This window comes from Choloepus didactylus, chromosome 2 (assembly GCF_015220235.1).
Source record: "Choloepus didactylus isolate mChoDid1 chromosome 2, mChoDid1.pri, whole genome shotgun sequence".
In the NCBI taxonomy this organism is placed as follows: Eukaryota; Metazoa; Chordata; class Mammalia; order Pilosa; family Megalonychidae; genus Choloepus; species Choloepus didactylus.
Window position 1 is genome coordinate 229,341,539 of NC_051308.1, and position 19,642 is coordinate 229,361,180.

At 33.6% G+C, this 19,642-nt stretch overlaps 1 protein-coding gene across 21 annotated transcripts in view; it reads left to right on the plus strand.

Annotated features, from left to right (window-relative positions):
- EIF4G3 (eukaryotic translation initiation factor 4 gamma 3) overlaps positions 1-19,642 on the plus strand; it is a 443,721-nt gene that overhangs the window by 99,879 nt on the left and 324,200 nt on the right. For 16 of the 21 annotated variants that reach the window (XM_037828262.1, XM_037828266.1, XM_037828268.1 and 13 more), the window contains exon 2: positions 9,186-9,261. In XM_037828262.1, coding sequence (XP_037684190.1) covers positions 9,186-9,261 — 76 coding nt within the window. Of the gene's footprint in view, positions 1-8,299; positions 9,262-19,642 lie in introns of those variants that run through there. The other 5 variants (XM_037828278.1, XM_037828277.1, XM_037828279.1 and 2 more) reach the window with 5 other exon arrangements.

Here is a 19,642-nt window from a genome sequence, read left to right on the forward strand (position 1 = left end):
CACCGTTATCATCATAATTGGGCTTGGCTGTATATTTTTTGAATCTTTTTGAACTTATTCTGTTTTTTTTTTTTTACTTGTAAGTTATAACTTCATTTATAATATTTTCATTTGTAGGTTATAACTTCAGCAAATGGCAATCCCAAGTTGTATGAAAAAGACTTTTTTGTTTAATCAGTTGTATTCTAAAGGTCTGGGTGTAGGTAACTGTGGCTCCTTATGTGTGCAGACTACAAATTATTTGATTTGAACACAGTAGTCATGATATCTTTTTGGATAATATAATGAAGCAAGGGATACTATAATTAGGTGAGTTTGCAACAGTTTGAGCAGTTTTGCTCAAAGTGATGTTTTTTGGATATATTTAAAATTGAGAGGATGTCTTTGCTAGAGTGTCGCAATGCTCTTGGTTTAGTTTTGACCTAGTTAGTATTTTTTCCCCATGATTTACAATGAGATGTAATACTCATTCTTGCAATGACTATTAGGAAACTTAGATGAAAAAGTGAAGTGTAGAATTATATTTCTAAATGAAATGGATCAGAAACATGATGATAAAATTAAATAGGTGCAAGTATAGCCTTCTATTTATATTCAAATGGTTGATTACTTATGCACAGACTGAATCAGGCATGAATTCATGGCAATTTTTGGTGGGAAAAAACACATGGAAGATAATGGATTACAGACAGCTTAAGTTAGCAAGCTGAATTATGAAGTTAAAGCTTACACAATCTAAGATTGTATTGATAAAGGAAGAGAGTCTCAATTCTACTTTACTCTGATATGATCAGACCACATCTTCATCTTGATGAATGTTTCACCTGGAAAAGGCCAAGAGGACACATGTTAGCACCCTTCAGATATTTGAGGAATTTTCCTGTGGAGTAGAATATGCTTGGAATGTGGAATCCCTGCTTTGGATATTAGGTTGTTCTAGAGCTATGTAGACCTACCAACTATAATTTGGTATGTTTTTCCTTGTTGATAAACTAACCATGATTTTCATTTGTAAAGTTATTTCTACTGTTAAATTTTTATCCTGGCTATCATTTTTCTAGCATATAGGAAACACTTGAGCCATTTCTAGGTGCTAAAACTAAATTTCTCCTTTGGTATATTGACAAGCAGTATTGTTCCACGAGTTCAGTGTAAGTGTGCTTTGGCTTGCATTTGTTGGCTGTAGATGCAGCAGGGTCTTTTCCGTGAGTTACTGAAGAGATAAGTTTATCAGAAGTAGTATCAAGAAGTTCTCTGAAGAGGAAACACAAACAGCCAAAAAACGATGAAAAAATGTTCAGCTTCACTAACTATTAGGGAGATGCAAATTAAGACCAGAATGAGATATCATCTTGCACCAATTAGATTGATTGCCATTAAACTAACAGGAAATGACAAATGCTGGAGAGGATGTGGAAAAATTGGAATCTTATTCATTGTTGGTGGGACTGTATAATGGTACAGCCAGTCTGGAAGACAGTCTGGTGGTTCCTTAGAAAACTAGGTTTAGAGTTACCTTTAGATCCAGCAATTTCACTTCTTGGCTGGGTCATGAGGAAGGGTTTGCAGAAACGTATGATTCTGTATGGCATTTTCTCTCACATTGAAAAAAAAAGCAGTTTGCCACACAAATCCAGCTAACCATTTTCCTGTGAGGTACCTGTTTTGCTATTTCTGTTGTACACATTTATCTATGTTTGCTCTGTACATTTTTGAGATGAGTAGTATGTCTTTTAAGTCTATTGGATTAGATTGTGATAATGAAGCATTTTGAGTTTAAAATTGTTTCTGCAGTATTCCGGATTCTGGAGATAAGGTGGTAGACAAAACACAAGACATACTTGCCCCATCAAGGGGTTAGGTTATTATTTTTTAATTTTATTTTTCAAATTTGCATATGGTAATATTAAAGTGTTTGGTAACAGCTTTCTTCATATGTAAGTCATATCCTGTAAAGTTCACCTATTTAAAATGTACAATTCAGTGGCTTTTAGTTTATTCATGGAATTGTTGCAGATATTACCACAATCAATTTTAGAACATTTTCATCACCTCAGAAAGAACCTTTGTAACCATTAGCAGTCACCTTGCATTTTCCACCAATGTCCCCAGCCCTAAGCATCCACTAATATACTTTCTGCCTCTCTGTATTTGACTATTCTGGACATTTCATATAAGTGGAATAATATAATATGTGGTCTTTTGTGACTGACTTCTTTCACTGAGCATTATGTTCAAGGTTCTTCAGTATTGTAGCATGTATCAGTATTTAATTTCTTTTTATTGTCTAATGGATTTGCTACGTTTTAAAACCTATTCACTAGTTGATGGATATTTTTCTAGGTTGTTTCCACTTGTGGGCTATTATGAATAATGCTGCTATGTGTACACGTTTTTGTGTGGACATGCTTTCTTTTCTCTTGGGTAGGTACTTAGGAGTGGAGTTACTGGGTCATGTGGTAATTCTATTTTTAATCATTTGAGGAACTGCCAAGCTGTTTTCAAAAGTGGCTGTACCATTTTAAATTCCCACCAGCTAGCGTATGAAATATATTCAACAACGCTTGTTGTTATCTTACTTTTTGATTCTAGCCATCCTACTGGGTATGAAGTGGTATTACATTGTAGTTTTGATTTGTATTTCTTTAGTGGCTAATGATGTTGAGCATCTTTTCATGTGCTTATTGGCCATTTGTGTATCTTTCTTAGAGAAGTGTTTATTCCAGTCCTTTGACCATTTTATAATTGGAATATTTGTCTTTTTATTATTTACTTGTAAGTATTTTTTATATGTTCAAAATATATGCCCTTATCACATATATGATATACAAATTTTTTTTTTCATTCTGTGGGTTGTCGTTTCATTTTCTTGATTGTATCCTTTGAAACATGGAAGTTTTTAATTTTGTTGAAGTTCAGTTAATCTTTGTTTTCTTTTGTTGCTTGTGCTTTTGGTGACATATATGAGTCCACTGCCAAATTTGAGGTCATGCAGATTTACCCCTATGTTTTCTTTTAAGTATTTTATAATTTTAGCTCTTACATATATTCCATTTTGAATTAATTTTTGTCTGTTATGTGAGTAAGAGATGAGTTTCATTCTTTTGCATGTGACCGTCTATAACCAGTTAATCAGCATCTGTATGCAGCAGGTATTATCCTAAAGATTCAGAGAATATCAATTTGGGAGTATCATAAAAAAGTTTTTGAACGTCTTGAATTAATCTGGACCATTTTCCTATATCATAAACTATGATACGAGGTTTATGTTTTTAGGATTAAATGTTATGCAGATAATGTTTTAATTCAGTCAGTTTTGACTAGTGTGTTTTGTTTTCTAACTTGTTTACATTTAAAATTTTATTTTTAATTAAAAAATTTTTATTATGTTAACATGTGTACAACATAAAATTTCCCGTTTTAACCCTTTTTGGGTAGAATTCAGTGATACTAATTACAGCCACAGTATATACTACCATCCTCACTGTCCGTTACCAAAACTTTTCTATCACCTCAGACAGAAACTCTACTCATTAAGCATTAACTCCTCAGTCAGTCCTCATTCTGAATCCTATCCCTGGTAACCTGTATTCCAATTTCTGACTCTGAATTTACATATTCTAGTTATTTCATGTAAGTGAGGTCATGCAATATATGTACTTTTATGTCTGGCTTATTTCACTCAACATGATGTCTTCAAGGTTCCTCGGCTTATTTCACTCAACATGATGTCTTCAAGGTTCCTCCATGTGCATGAATCAGAACTTTACAGCTGAATAATACTGCATTGTATATATACACCACATTTTGTTTATTCATCTCCTGATAGGCACATAGGTGGCCTTTACCTTACGGCTATTGTGAATAATGCTGGCTATGAACATTGGTGTGCAAATATTTGTTTGACACCTTGCTTTCAGTTCTTTAGACACATACCTAGAAGTGGGATTGGCAGGTCATATTGTAATTCTTTAAGTAACCTTCTGAGGAACTGCCAAACTGTTTTCCCCAGTGGCTTCACCCTTTTACATTCCCATCAACAACGTTTGTGGGTTCCTATTTCTCTATATCATTGTAAACACTTGGTATCTTTTTTTTTTTCTTTTTCTCTTTTTAAATAATAGTTAACCCCAATGGGTATGAGGTGATATCTTATTGTGATTTTGATTTGTATTTCCCTAATGGCTAATGGTGTTGAGAATCTTTTCAGTGCTTTTTGGCCATTTGTATATTCAAGATCCTTGCCTGTTTTTTAATTGGGTTGTTTATTGTTTTGTTGTTGAGTTGTAGGAGTTCTTTATATAGTTTGGATAGTAAACCCTTATCAGATACAGGGTTTACAAATATTTCTCCCATTTTTTAGGTTGTCTTTTCACTTTGTTGATTATGTCCTTGGATGCACAAAATGTTTTAATTTTAGTGAAATTCATTTATCTGTTTCTTTTTTAGCTTGTGTTTTTGCTGTAATGTCTAAGAATCCATTGCCTAATTCAAGTCCTGAAGTTTTTCCTTTATGTTTTCTCTTAAGGGTTTTATGGTTTTAGCTGTTATATTTAAGTCAGTGATTACTTTTGAGTTAATTTTTATGTGTGGTGTGAGACAGGGGCCTAATTTCATTTTTTTCAAACGTATATCCAGTTTTCTTAGCACCATTTGAAGAGACTATTCCTTCCCCATTGAATGGATTTTCTACTCTTATTGAATACAAATTGGCGATAGCTATGTGGTATTTCTTTTTTTAAAGTAGGTTAGATTTTCCTTTTTAAGGGTTATTTTCTAAATAATCTGGTTTATTTAAGCCAGATTTCTTTAATTTTCGCTTTTTATTTTTTATTTGTTTTTTGATTTTTAAAATTTTATTTTTCCCATTCCCTCCTTCCCCGTCTACTTATGAATTTGCTTATTCTAGATATTTCATGTATGCGGATTCATATATATTTGTCCTTTTTGTTTCTGACTTATTTCACTCAACATAATGTTTTCAAGATTCATCCATGTTGTAGCATGCTTTAGAACTTCATTCCTTTCTATGGCTTAATTATGTTATATTGTATGAATATACCACATAGCCCTCATTAAGTTAGAACTAAGGCTGAAAGGAATATAGCTGTTATTTCCAAAGCAACTGTATTCTACAGAGTACTTCTTTTAAAAAATCGTGTGTTGTATGTGTGTGAAATAGGGTAAGCTTAGAAATTCTGCCTTTATTCTTATGTTATACAAGCTAACTTCCTTTCACATTCTCAGAACTGTAGAAATTAGGAGAAAGTAGAGAAAGCATAAATTGACTGACATTACCATACTGCCTTAGATCCTAAATGAGAAATATAACAGAAAAGGATCTTTTGCATGTATTTGTTTCCCTCTCCTGAAATTGGTTGTGTGCATCAGCTATAAAGCAATATTCATGTGATAGTATTGGTACCCTTGATCTCCATTTCAGTGAGGAAATGATAACGTTAGGCTATCTCTTTAAGAATATTCTGCTGGGCATTAGGTAGTTGTTGTTTTCTTTCTTTTTTTTTTTTTTGTATTGGAAAAAGGGCCAGGTTTAGGAATATTCAGCTAGGAATTATAAATGGAATTTAGGGTTCGGTAAACCAAAAGAAGATTTTTGTTGACTTTCACTACTAATGTGTCAAAATTCATCTTTTAAGAGACTAAGAGTCGAGCCCATTGCCCAGTAAGGTCGCCATAGAGCAAAAAGCTTCATCCTGAGGAAAGAATACATCATTCATAAAGTTTCTTTAAACATGTGTGTTTAAAAATTATTGATCCCCTGTTTACTTCCTGATATAAATAGGAAATTTTCAGATTATTTTGTAATCTCCGGATAGATCCTTGGATTTCTCTGAAATTTGGCCCTTCATTCTTTGTATCTGCCTAAATGGCATATAATGTTGAGAGACTGTAGTGAGTACTTTAATATAACATCAGTTCTGAGTTTATTGCACTTTAATACTCTAATGTTCAAATTTTATTTCTGAAATTTGTCTTTTGTTGATTTTTTGTTGGAAAAGAAATGGGAAGTTTGAATATTTTTGCATTTGTCTTTCTACTTAGTGCCTTAATGAATTCCATGTTTACTCATCTGTATAATCTTGCTAGAGATTTTGCTTCTGTTTCCTAATGATATAATGTAAATTACAATAATTTTAACCTGAGAAATGTCAAGTGGATATGCCTACCTTATTTCAGTCTGGTATTTAAAAAATAAAAATGTGTTCTATAGCATTGCACATGCATATTTCACTGCTTTTTGGTAGAATTTGAATTTTAAGTGGTACCATGAAAAGCTATTTACCTGTTACCTTGAGCTCAAAGGTAAAGAAGCTGCCAGTGATTTATGCTGGAGAGACATAGCTTTATGACAGCTGATAATAAGCTTAATGGCAGTCAGCATTAGGCAGGAGTATTCTGTAATTAGGAGCTGTGCATGTATGCTGTTTCTTTGAAGTCACCTGTTTCTGGAGAAAATGCCCAGCACGTTTATTTAGGCTTGTTTTAGGGGTGTGGGGTGGGTTTAACTGCCTAATTGCAAATTACTAAATTATCAAATTAATTTGTCATTGAGATGTAATTCACACACCATAGAATTTACTCTTTAAAAGTGTACAATGCTGTGATTTTTAGTATATTTACAAAGTTGTGCAACCATCACCACTGGACAGATGATTCTGCTTGTGCTAAGACTTAATTCAGGATTTTTTAGATATTTAGACTGACACCATATTGACTTCTTTATGGAATGAACTAATAATTTAGTTCTATCCTGTAGATGGGGCTACCATGATTTGACTACATTGTGATATTTTTCTTACCGTGCTATATAGTATTCTGCCCTCATACAGACTGATGTAATAGGAAGATCACAGTCTTTAGTGTATGACGAGGCCTGGCCACTTAATTTATCCTTATTAACTTTGTTAGGTTACTTTATCTTGTTGAGTCTCAATTTACATGAGATACTATTCAGTGATTCAGTGAAGATTAAGGTGGTTGGTTAGACTTACAGCCAGGTCTTAAATTCAGATTTCCTGACTTCCACTTTCAGTTTTATTTTTATAGGATTATGTTTTTATTTCAAAAAATTATTTTTTATCCAAAAGGTCTTTTAAGACAATTTTTCAGTCTACACTATTTGATTGACGTTTACAGGGAGTTAAATAAATGAAATCAATATTCTTTATTTGTGGCCAGTGAGAAAGAATATTACTGGATTATTGACCAAATATATGATTGTCTCTTTAGAAATCTCCTACTTATAGTGATTGTGTTAGCTAGTGAAGTAACTGTAATAGGAAGCAGGAGCCCTTCCCTTCCCTTCATGAGGGTAAGTGGATTTCTCAGCTTTTTGGGCATAGTACTGTGTTCCTATTTGAAACAATGGAAATGTTTTGGTAAGGGATGGTGGATATCGTAGCACAACATTTTGAATGTAATTAACAGCACTGAAATATATATATAAATGTAGTTAAAAAGGGAAATGTTAGGTTGTATGTATGGTAACAGAATAAAAATGAAAAAAAAAATACATTGAATTGCACTACACAGTAACCCTTATGGACCATCGTTAATACTACAGTTATAAAAATGTGCTTTCATCAATTGTAACAAATGTTCCACACAAATGCAATGTGTTAATATTAGGGCGGTATATGGGAATCCTGCATTACATGTGTGATTATTCTGTAAACCCAGAGCTTCTCTAATAAAAAAAATGTTTCTACTGATAACTCATGCGAGAATTTACTCTCACATATTGAGAATTAGTCGTAACTTGTAAAAACAATAGCAATTGGCATTACAGTAGAAAAAAATGGCATCATGTATTCCATCAGTCATGTGACCAAACTGCAGTACTTACTTTGGTGGAAGTTGTATTTCAGCCAGGAGTAATCTTCATTCTGAAAGAATTGACAAGCTAAGATGAAGAACTTTTTGTCCTGAAACATGACAGCCTTATGTTTTCTACATTGCAAGCATATATATACTTTGTTTGGATAAAGTAATTTCTTTATGAACTATTTTAGCCTTTTCTCAGTGCAGCATTTTTAATCAGTTCTTTGTGTGAATAGAATGATGGCAGCATATTTAGCTATTGTCTGAAGTTGCTAGTTTAAAGAACTGTGTAGAGACTGGGTGTAATGTTATTAACTTGTGATAAAAGCAAAAGTTTTTGGTTTGCCCTCTCCTACCCCAAGAAATTATTGCTAATGATTCTTTCAGACTTCTGCAACTTGTGGCCATTCTTATAAAATTACTTTATTTGCAGTTGTCACTTTGTGTTCCAAACTATGTCCTTGGATTACAAAATGGAACATGATATGATAATTATTAAATATTTGTTGGGTCAAAGGAAAGCTTCTGTCTCATTTTGGGGTTTATTACATTTATAGTCATTCTTTCAAAATTGTATTTTTAAATTATATAAGTAATTTATGTCTTGTAGAAAACAATACAGTTATGTAATCCTCCATTTAGTGAGAATTCCTATTAACCTTTTGGTGACAGTCATTTGGTCGTGATTCTTAGAGAGATTTAGAGTGCACAAGCATTTTTTATTCCAAAATATCACCATTTCACGTCAGAGAGCTTATATATTTCAATTTTGAAGCTGACTATCCTTCATCTTAACAAAATGCCCTGCCAACGTGCTGAAATATCTTAAACTACATTGTGCTGGAGACGCTTTTTTAAAAATTGGGAGTTGTGGGGTTGATATGGGGAAACGTTGAAGCTGAAATATAAAAACAAGGAAAAAATAGTATTTGCCATTTTTGTGTAGTTTGCAGAACAAACTGATGCTTTGTCAACAATTTCTGTGTTGATGAATTAATTATCTTCCTGAATATCCTGCTTATAGTTCTCTAGTCTCTTTCTGTAGAAAGTTAAGGTAGTACATTCTTATCCTGTGCCTGCTATTTGCAGGCTTGTTATAGAGTTGCTATTTGTTTTGTTTCTATGGAGTATTTATCATGGGAATCACTTTTGGAAAGATTGATGTAATCACATTAGAGTATTTGAAATACCTTGTTTTCAAGTTTCTGTGGAGAAATAAGTATATAACTCCACTGATTGGGTACAGAAGCTTGGGACATTGACAGAATTTTGTGTTGGTGATTTTCTCTTACTCCTAAAGCAATCCATTTTTGAGTTCTTGTATCCTTAACTCACTCTTCTAGAATTCCTAGAGGACCTGTGCAGCAGCCTCTTGAGGATCGAATCTTCACTCCTACTGTTTCAGCAGTATACAGCACGGTGAGTACCTTAAGGTTGTTTGTCACATTGTGTATCTGCTTTTGCTTGTGAGCCCTTGATGTTATAGGCAATGTTTGTCCGATTGGCATATAAAAGGTTTTTGGTGAAAGGTTCAGTAATATCCAGAATAGAGTTAGACATATGGAATGTAGTTCAAATAAGGAGAATAGTCCATTTTTCTCATCATCTTAATCTAAGAAGTTAGAGGTGAAAGAGAGATTGGCCTGTAAACCTGTCTTTTTGCTTTTTTCCTGCCTTACATCATACTTCTTTTAGGACACTGAGTTTTATTTTTCTTTTCTTTTTTTAAACTTTTATTCCTCCCCTTGATTACATGTTCATATAAGAAAGGCAGAAAATTTAGAAAAAAGAATATTGGTTTTATTTGGAGATTTAATTTTTCAGATTAAATGATTGAATCAGATTCATAAGTGAAGAAAAATTTAAAAGTTAGAGAATGAGGGTAATGACTTTAGAATAATATTTCAGGTTTCTTATACTGAGCCTAAGTAAATGCAAGGGAATTCGGTAGTGAAACATACCTGTTAATATTTCTGTTCAGCATACCATTGAGTCCCTAAAGATAGAGACATGATGTGTTAAAGAAACTCACAGTAGATGAGTAAATAAGTAATTGTAATATCAAGTGATATGACAAAGCCGTGGTTCTTATCCTTTTGTGTTACAAAATATTTTTTGAATCTGAAAACTATCAGATGCTCTCTCCTCAAAAAAGAGTACACAAACCCACATTTTGCATTTATTTACAGAGTTTCACAGATGTCCGTCAGGCTACCAATAGATCCCAAGTTAGGAACCTTTGGTTATACCATTTGACCTTGTAATCCCACTTCTAGGTATGTATCTGCGCTGGTTTGAATGTATTATGTCCCCCAAAACACCGTTATCTTTGATGTAATCTTGTGTAGACAGATGTATCAGTGTTGATTAGATTGTAATTCTTTGAATGTTTCCATGGAGATGTGCCCCACCCAACTGTGGGTGATGATTCTGATTGGATAATTTCCATGGAGGTGTTACCCATCCATTCAGGGTGGGTCTAAATTAAATCACTGGAGCCATATAAATGAGCTGACAAACAGAAGGAACTCAGTGCAGCTGAGAGTGACATTTTGAAGAGGAGCTACAGCCAAGGATGACACTAAAGAATGCACAGAAGCTGAGAGAATAGCTGCAGATGAAGAGACAGTCTGAAGATGGCCATTGAAAGCAGACTATTGCTCTGGAGAAGCTAAGAGAGGACAAACACCCCAAGAGCAACTAAGAGTGACATTTTTGAGGAACTGCAGCCTAGAGAGGAATATCCTGGGAGAAAGCCATTCTGAAACCAGAACTCTGGAGCAGACGCCAGCCATGTGCCTTCCCAGCTAACAGAGGTTTCCGGACACCACTGGCCATCCTCCAGTGAAGGTACCCAATTGCTGATGTGTTACCTTGGACACTTTATGGCCTTAAGATTGTAACTGTGTAACCAAATAAACCCCCTTCTATAAAAGCCAATCCATCTCTGGTGTTCTGCATTCTGGCAGCATTAGCAAACTAGAACAATATCTAAAGCAAGTCAAAACAGGGTCACCAGCAGATACTTCCCGCCAATGTTTATAGCAGCATTATTCACAGAGGCCATAAACTGGAGCCAACTCGTGTCCATCAGCAAATGAATGGATAAACAAAATGTGGCATACATACAATGGAATCTTATTTGGCATAAGAAAAATGAAGTTATCAGGCATGCTGCAACAAGGAAGAATCTTGAAATAATTATGCTTGGTGAAGTAAGCAAGGCTCATAAGGACCAAAATTGCATGAAGTCACTTATAACAGATGACTAGAAATAGCAAATTCATAGAGATAGAAAGCTGATTAGCAGTTACTCGGGAATGGGGGAAGAGGGAATGTATATTTGTTAAAAAATTAAAAAAAGAAAGAAAAAAGAACCTTTGATTAGAGTAATGAACAGGCTTCTATACTTCAGTAAAGAAGTGACACTTAAGCTGGAAGGTATAGAACTAGGCAGGGAAGGGAAGGAGAGACCTCCCTTAGGACGTGACAGTTCAGAGGCATGGTTAATGGAATAGTCATCGGTCCATTGTGGCATGGGGGTTAGTGAGCAGAAGTAGACATTGGATAGGTGAGTTTCAGAACTTTAAAGGTGGTCCCAAAGAGTTAGAACTGTATTGTGCAGAGAATGGATAGGATGATCATTTATTTGGGTTTGCCCGAGTCAAGTCCTTGTTCATGCCTATTGTAGATCAATTAAACAGTCAATTAGTTTTTCCATCTCCTTTCACTCTAAAAATTGACTCAGTTTAGATGATAAATTACCTGGTTATTCTAGTAAATGTGAACCTTCAATTCATATTGAAACAGTTTTTTCTGATACTGAGTTCCTTTAGCCATAGGTGGTTTTTTCCTTTTCTTTTTTTTAAATTCAGTTTTATTGAGATATATTCACATACCATACAGTCATCCATGGTGTACAATCAGCTGTTTGCAGTACCATCTTATAGTTGTGCATTCATCACCCCAGTCTATTTTTGAACATTTTTCTTACACTGGAAAGAATCAGAATCAATAAAAAATAAAAAAAGAACACCCAAATCACCCCCCCCATCCCACCCTGTTTTTCATTTAGGTTTTGTCCCCATTTTTCTACTCATCCATCTATACACTGGATAAAGGAAGTGCGATCCACAAGGTTTTCACAGTCACACTGTCACCCCTTGTAAGCTACATTGTTATACAATCGTCTTCAAGAGTCAGTAGCCATAGGTTTTTTTGTTTGTTTTTTTTTTTAAAGCATATTAGCACAAGGGCAACATAATTTTTGTCAGGCATAACACTTTAAAAAAGTTTTTTTTTTCTAACTAACACCTTCACCCCTGAATTATTATTTTCAAAAATAAAAATAAGTAAAAGAAGAACATGAAAATTTCTAGTAATTTGGAGTGATTTCTAGAGAATTACTATTACCATTTTTTAATGTAGTTTCCTTTGTCTTTTTTTTTCTGTAATAGTATATTTTATCCTAATTTTTCACTTTATTAGCTTTTCCTTTGTCATTTGAAACCTTTCTTCAGGAATAAATGTTTGTGTCTTGTCTCATTATAAGGACTGAATCTTCACTTACTGTATTTATTAGTCAGGGTTCTCTAGGGAAACAGAACTGACAGGAAATAGCTGTAAATATTGTGAGATTTTTATAAAAATTTCTCATGTTACTGTGGGGATACAAAGTCCAAATTCTGTAGGGCAGATTGCAAGCTGGGAACTCTGATGAAGGTTTTTGATGAATTTCCCAGGAGAAGCTGGCTGGCTGAAGTAGAGATGGAAATTCTCTGTTCTAACTGCTGAAATCATCACTTCTTTTAAAGCCTTCAACTGATTGGATGAATCGTCTCTTGTTGTTGAAGGCAATCTCCTCAGTGGATTGTAGATGTACTAAGCCATAGATGCAATCAACTCACTGTTGATTTAAGTCCACGAAAAGTCCTCATAGTAACAATCAGGCCAGTGCTTTCTTAATCAAACAACTGGACACCATCACCTGGCCAAGTTGGTACATGAAACTAGCCATCATACTCACTGTTCAACAAATATTTATTAGTTTTATGTTGTGTGTTTGGCACAATAAAGGCTTATATTGTATGTCAGGGTTTTGGGGATATTATAGTGAGCAAAACAAACCCAGCTCTCACAGAGCTTGCATTTTCATGGAATAGAATAGCAATAAACAAACGTGTGTTGTATACTCTTGGGTGATAATGGGTGTCAGGATGCAAATTGAGGCAGGATGAAGGGATAGAAAATGACTGGAGGGCTTACTATAGCTAGTGCCCCAAGGGAAGTCGTATCTGAAGAGGTGGCGTTTAAGCAGAAACCTGAAGTGAGGTATCAAGACTTGAAGATTTCTAGGGGAAGAACATTTCCAGTAGAAAGAACAGTGATGCAAGGGCCTAGAGAGAGGAACGTCCTTAACTTGGTCTTAGAACTGCAGGGAAGTCAGTGTGGCTGTAGCAGAGAGAGGTAGAGATAGACTTCAGAGAAATATATGGGGTATCAGATTACCATGCTAAGGACTTTGAATTTTAATCTACATATGATGGAAAGTCATTGGAGGATTAAGAGCAGTAGATCTGGGTTTCCTTTTAAAAGATCACTGTACAAACTATATGGTGAGTAGACATGATGGTGACAAGTATGTGAACAGTTAGTAAAGTAGAAGCAGGGAGACCAGTTAAGAGACAAAGGGTGATGGTGGCTTCCTCAAAGGTCATGGTGATAAAATAGATGAGTAGTGGGATTTGTTTTATATCTCAGAAATAGAGTCAGTAGGGTATGATGATAGTTTTGTTATGTGCGAGAAAGAGGAGTGAAGGATGATGATGTCATGGATCTTAGCTTGAGCAACTGAGTGAAATGGTGCTATTTCTGGTGATGAATAGTGAGTGAAGAACAAGGTTTTTGCTGAGAAAAATTAATATATCTAATCTTTTTTTGGTGTTTGTTTTTTAAGCATTTAGGTTTCTAATTTTTGCTATTATAAATAAAAAAAGCTTTTTTGGATTTTTGGATTATCTTTGTAGAATAACTTTCCAAAAGTGCAATTACTGAGTTAATAGATAGTTATTAAGATTTCTCATAAATGAGGTCATATAACTTAGAACTTGCTAGTTTGTAGAGAAGAGCATCAGAAGTCTGTGAATGACAACACAGTGCCTACTACAAAGTTTATAAGATATGTTTTGAACTTGCTGATTTTAAAAAAAATTTTTTTGATTTAGATCAAATTTAAATTTTACTGTTTAAAGCTACCACCATGTTTGTAGTCCTTTGGTCAGTTGTAACAGATATGCTGTCTGTTCTAGAAGGACAAAGCATTTACAGACAAAGGCTGTAAAAAAGTTACCTTAAAATACGATGGTCTCCACTTTTTGATAAATTGTTCCCATTCTTAGTAATTTAAATCCTTGTCCCACTTTTACCACATTGTTGTACACATTATTAACTGAATTGCTAAGAGGTGGTTGAACAGGAACTTTGAAGTTCTTGCTCTCCCTTTTACCCAACCTCAGGATTATGTATTATTCAGTATTCTTCTAGTGTCTAGGTTCATTAGCACAATTTTGTGTTATAAAATAAGGGATAATTCTCAATTCACCTCCTACTGCCTCAACATATGGTGCCCATATGTCACTTGCACTGACTTGGTTAACTTCCTTGAAAGGCAAAAAGACTCTTGACCATTCTTTAAAAATTATACAATAAAAAAATTTTGCTTTTTTGATATCTGGTATCAAGCTCTGTGCACTGATGTCAGCCATTTCACCATAGGTTATTTACTGATAATCAAAGAACATCACTTTTTGGACTCAACTTTTGTAATACCTTTGTGTCACTTGTTTTAGCCTGGTTATTTCAGTTATACAAATTTGTCCTTGGAACGCTTCTCTGGGATGAGTGGGAAACTTTTGTCATTGTTCCTCATTAGCCATAATTATGCTAGAATGGTGGAACATATGAACAAAAAAGAATCAAGTACATATTTTAAAAATTTCTAGTAAGAGCAACATATATTACAGGGTAGAAGAGAATTGACAAAACTAAAGAGGCATGAGCTAATTTGAAATATATTTAATTGATAACCTTCTTACATTGGCATGCTTCTGAAATATAAACTACAGTATTTTACTATATTGTACAGTTTTGACTTACATATTTTATTTAGAAAAATTAACTTTTATGGATATTAAGTCAGCATTTTTAACATACTTGCAGAGATAAACTTAATAAAAAGTCTTCAGGGAAAATTAGTTTACTACAAGAAGCAGCAGTCTATTTTCAGGGAGAATGTGGAAGGGTTGTCTTATTATCTGCTTATGAAATATTCCTATAAATAATTTAATTTGAAAAAATTATTTAATTTGGATAAATTATTCCTGAATCCCATAAAATTACATGATCCTTTTTAGCCACCTTATACTTTTATAAAGTCTTGATTCTGACATCCTGTAGCTTTATGTCATCTATTTAGAAAATCATGTTTTTATGGTTTTTTCCAGGGTACTGATAAAGATTGATTAGGCCAACATGTCAGCAGAGAGTTCTCTACAAGAAACAAAATTTAGCCTGGGTTGATCAGTACTACTTAGGCAATAATGTCCAGCAAGATGTAAATACATTTAATTGTCCCATCTTTTGGTACAGAATAGCAATCCATTGTTTTTGCTTATGGTAAATATAGCAGTGGAACTGACTGCTTATTTAGTTATATTTAATTTTTAATAGTTTTATTGAGGTTTAATTGCAATACAGTAAAGTGGACATATTTAAAGTATACAGTTTGGTAAGTTTTGATATATATATATATTCCCATGAAACCATCATCCCAATCAAGAAAGTGAAGCTATCCATCAGTCCCCAATGTTTCTTTGTGCCCCTTTGTAATCACTCCTTCCCATTCCCCCTGTAGTTGATCTGCTTTCTGTCACTATGGATTCATTTACATTTTCTAGACTTTTACATGAATTGAATCATACAGTATATCCTTTATTTTTTGGCATTTTTCACTCAGCGTAATTACTTTTGAGATTCATCCCTGTGCTTTTGAGTATCAGTAGTTCATTCCTGAAGGAAAAGATAAAGTAACCCTGAGGGCTATTATAATCTCATGTTCATACTATATTTTCCGTCAAATAGTAGGTTTTGGTTTTTATTAACCATTATGTAAATCATAATGATTTTATAATTTGACAGCTTTTTAATGCATCATTGTATAAATGATTTTCCATGTTAATCATAATATTCATAAACATAATTTTAACATTTTAAGTAGCTCCTCAAGGAGGTGAACCCCTCTTTGGCTTAACAGTTCCCTCTTCTTTATTTTCTGTTTTAAATAATTAAAAAATACATCCATGTACATATGCATACATACATGTATGCATGTTTTAATACATATGTGTGTAATTTTTTTTCTCTATTCAGGATTATTTTCTTAGGCTAAAAATCCCTAAAGAAGCATTATTGGGTTAAAATACATACGTTTTTAAGTTTCTTAATATTTTTCACAGATTGTACAGTTTTAGTAGCTTACATTGCTACTAGCACTATAGGAGTGTGTCCAATTCATTATATCTTAACAGCTTCAGGTCTTCTCATTTTAAAACATTGCTAATTGGTAGGTCAAAAGTGACATTTCACAATTCACAGAAGAGAAACTTAGCTGAAGAATGTGGAAGAATGCTTGATATTGATAAAATAATGATGCCATAGTTCATTTATAAAATTAGCAAAGGTTTATTAATACTCATTTCTTAGTTATGGAGGGAACTTAATAATTAGGTATTTTTAAGGACTTTTTTCTTAGCCTTTTGATCTTTTTTCTTGTTCAGTATTTTTGAATAATTGAATATCATACTAGTCAAGGTCTCCAGAGAAATAGAGCTGGTATGGTATATATTTAAATGTATGTGGATGTATATTTATGTATGTATGTAAATAAGTAAATACCATGAGATTTACTACAAGAATTGGCTCATGTGATTGTGGGGATAGGCAAGTACAAATTGCAGATTACAGGTTGAAAACTCTGATGAAGGTTTTTATGAACTCCCTAAGAGAACTTCTGGCTGGCTGACGTAGAGCTAGCAATTATTTTTCTGACTGCTAAAATCCTCAGTTCTCCCTTCACCTGATAGCATGAGAGTTCTCTCATTGCTGAAGGCAGTCTCCTTTGTTGATTGTAGATGAAGTCAGCCATGAATGCAGTCAACTGACAGATGATTTAAATCCTTGAAATATAATATCCTTACAGTAACAGGCAAGTGCTTGCTTGACCAAACAACTGGACACTAGCCAAGATGAACTTAACTATCACAGTTATGAAAAAGAAATGAAGTTCTCCTGCTTGTGGGAAAGAAATTTGGTTATAAGGAGATTGTATGTATTTAAATTGTTACAATAATCACCTTTCTAAAATAGTATAGATGAAAGATACTTTCTGTAGTGACAAATCAAGATTTTTGTATTTGAGGAAAATTTAAGTAAAAGATGGAAATCACATTCAGGTATTCTCATAATGTTGGGCATTGATTTATTGTTCAATTCAGAATTCTCCAGTCATTTCTAATTACCTAGATCAGGGGTTCTCAACTAGGGATGATTTTGCCCCTAGAGGATATTTGGCAATGTCGGGAGACATTTTTGATGGTCACACCTACAGGTGGGTCTTACTGGTATGTAGAAGGTAGAGGCCAGGAATGCTGCTAAACATCCTGCAGAGCATAGGACAGCCCTTCACAACAAAGAATTATCCATTGCAAAATAGTACCATTGTTGAGAAATCCTAACTTAGATTTTCTTTAAATATTAGGCAAAATTATTAAAATTAGTTAAAATTGTTAATTTTCATTTATCCATCCAGTTATTTGTTGAATATCCACAATATATTATACTGGGTGCTAGGAGGAAAACATTCACATGAAAGTAAAGAATTATAAAAATTGTAAAATGTCTAGATGGAGATAAATGGGGCATAAGATTGATAACAGGATGATTCCTATTTAGATATGAGTTGAAAGTTTTCCTGAGAAGGTAGCATTTAAGTGATGGCTGAACCATGATGATTCAGCCCTTTCTTCATGGATGGGAAAGAAGAGTGTGAACCTTCCAAATAGATGTCATAGAGGTTCCCAGGCTTTTAGGTAAGAGGAGCTCTCCAGACCACCAGAGCCTAGTGCTCTGAAGACAGCACAAGATGGGAGGCTCAAAACCTTGCTGTCCAGTAGAAACATGCCTATTGTGGACTTGAAATGTGACTAGAGCGACTGAGGAAATGAATTTTAAATTTTGATTAATTTAAATTTAATTAGCTGCTTGTGGTTACCACATTGGAAAGTGTAGCCATAGAGGTTGAAAATGTCCAGGTTATGCCTATTTTATAAAATTCAAATAATGTGTTTGGGTTTTTATTTGATGTACAGAAGGAACATTTGGAGAGTTTCAAATAGGGTTTCAAGATTTAAATTATAAAAAATACCCTTGTGTTTATCATGTTAGCAGATAAATTGGATTTTATAGATTTTAAGAGGCCAGAATATATAGTGGTTAAGAGTGGCTAAGTGGCTCTGGAATCAGACCAAATGGATTCAAATCCTGGTGCTGCCACATAGCAGATGTTTGTATCTTTTGACCTTTGTTGTATTTCAGTTTCCTTCCTCATGAATAAAATGGGTTATAGTACATACCTCAGGAGGTCATTATGAAGGTTGAATCAGATAAATTCATTTACTATCACCAATACTTTTACTACTCTTACAACTAGGATGTTAGATAAAACTGCTCTTAACATTCATTTAAACTAAATCTGAACAAGCTTAATGTGGTGTTAGAAAAAATGCTTTTGTTTTTTCATTTTGGTAAGGTGGCTTTTAACACTTTACTGTTCATTATAAATACTTATTGGACAAGGCAATCTATGGAATGTGTAACTATTAAAATAAAAAGTAAACTCTTTCCTTTAATAAAATAATGTATGTACATCATAGAAAACTTTAAAAATTAGGAGGAAAAAAGACTTGTCTATTGAACATTTACCAAAAACTCTTAACATTTAAAAATATTTCCGCTTTTTATTGTGCCATTGCCCTGTTGTTAGAAACATTGCTTTATTTTTAATAATTCCATACAAATACTTTTTATATAAATAGTATAATTTTATACTGTTGCACAGGTGTTACTGCAACTGTAGATTGTCACCTTATTTTTATCAAATATTTTTTTTTTTGTCTTTGATTCTTAAAGGAACGTAACATTTGGAAAACAGCTCCCAGTGCTTTTCATTACAGGTTTTATAGAAGGTAGCAGTGCATAGTTATCCGTGGAACCTTCTGTGGAACATCAGGATTATATTGGATTATATGGGCTAGCATGTTTTGTACATTAGATCAGTCATTTATTTTGGCCACTATATCAAGTAAGGTGAATTTTCTGTTTACTCTGTGTATCTCATATGAATTTCATTAACTATTATAGAAAATCAATCAGTTGCACTTAGGAAACTGTTACATCTAACGTATGGTGGGTGGTAGTGTTTGTCAAGGTAAGCCTACTCTCAAGAAATATGATGAAAGGGAGTGAAATGAGTTTATTAGACAAATGGTAAATACCAACTAACTCATTTTCAAAGTCCTTGGAAATTTCTTTTAACACTTTTAAAATATTCAATCCATTATTCATTACTAATTGTTTATGAATTATCATTGTACTACCTATTAAGCATCTTTATTGAATGTAAATTGATTTTTGATATTTCAAAACTGGCTTCCCAGAGTTTTTTGAGCTATTCTTATTTATGTTA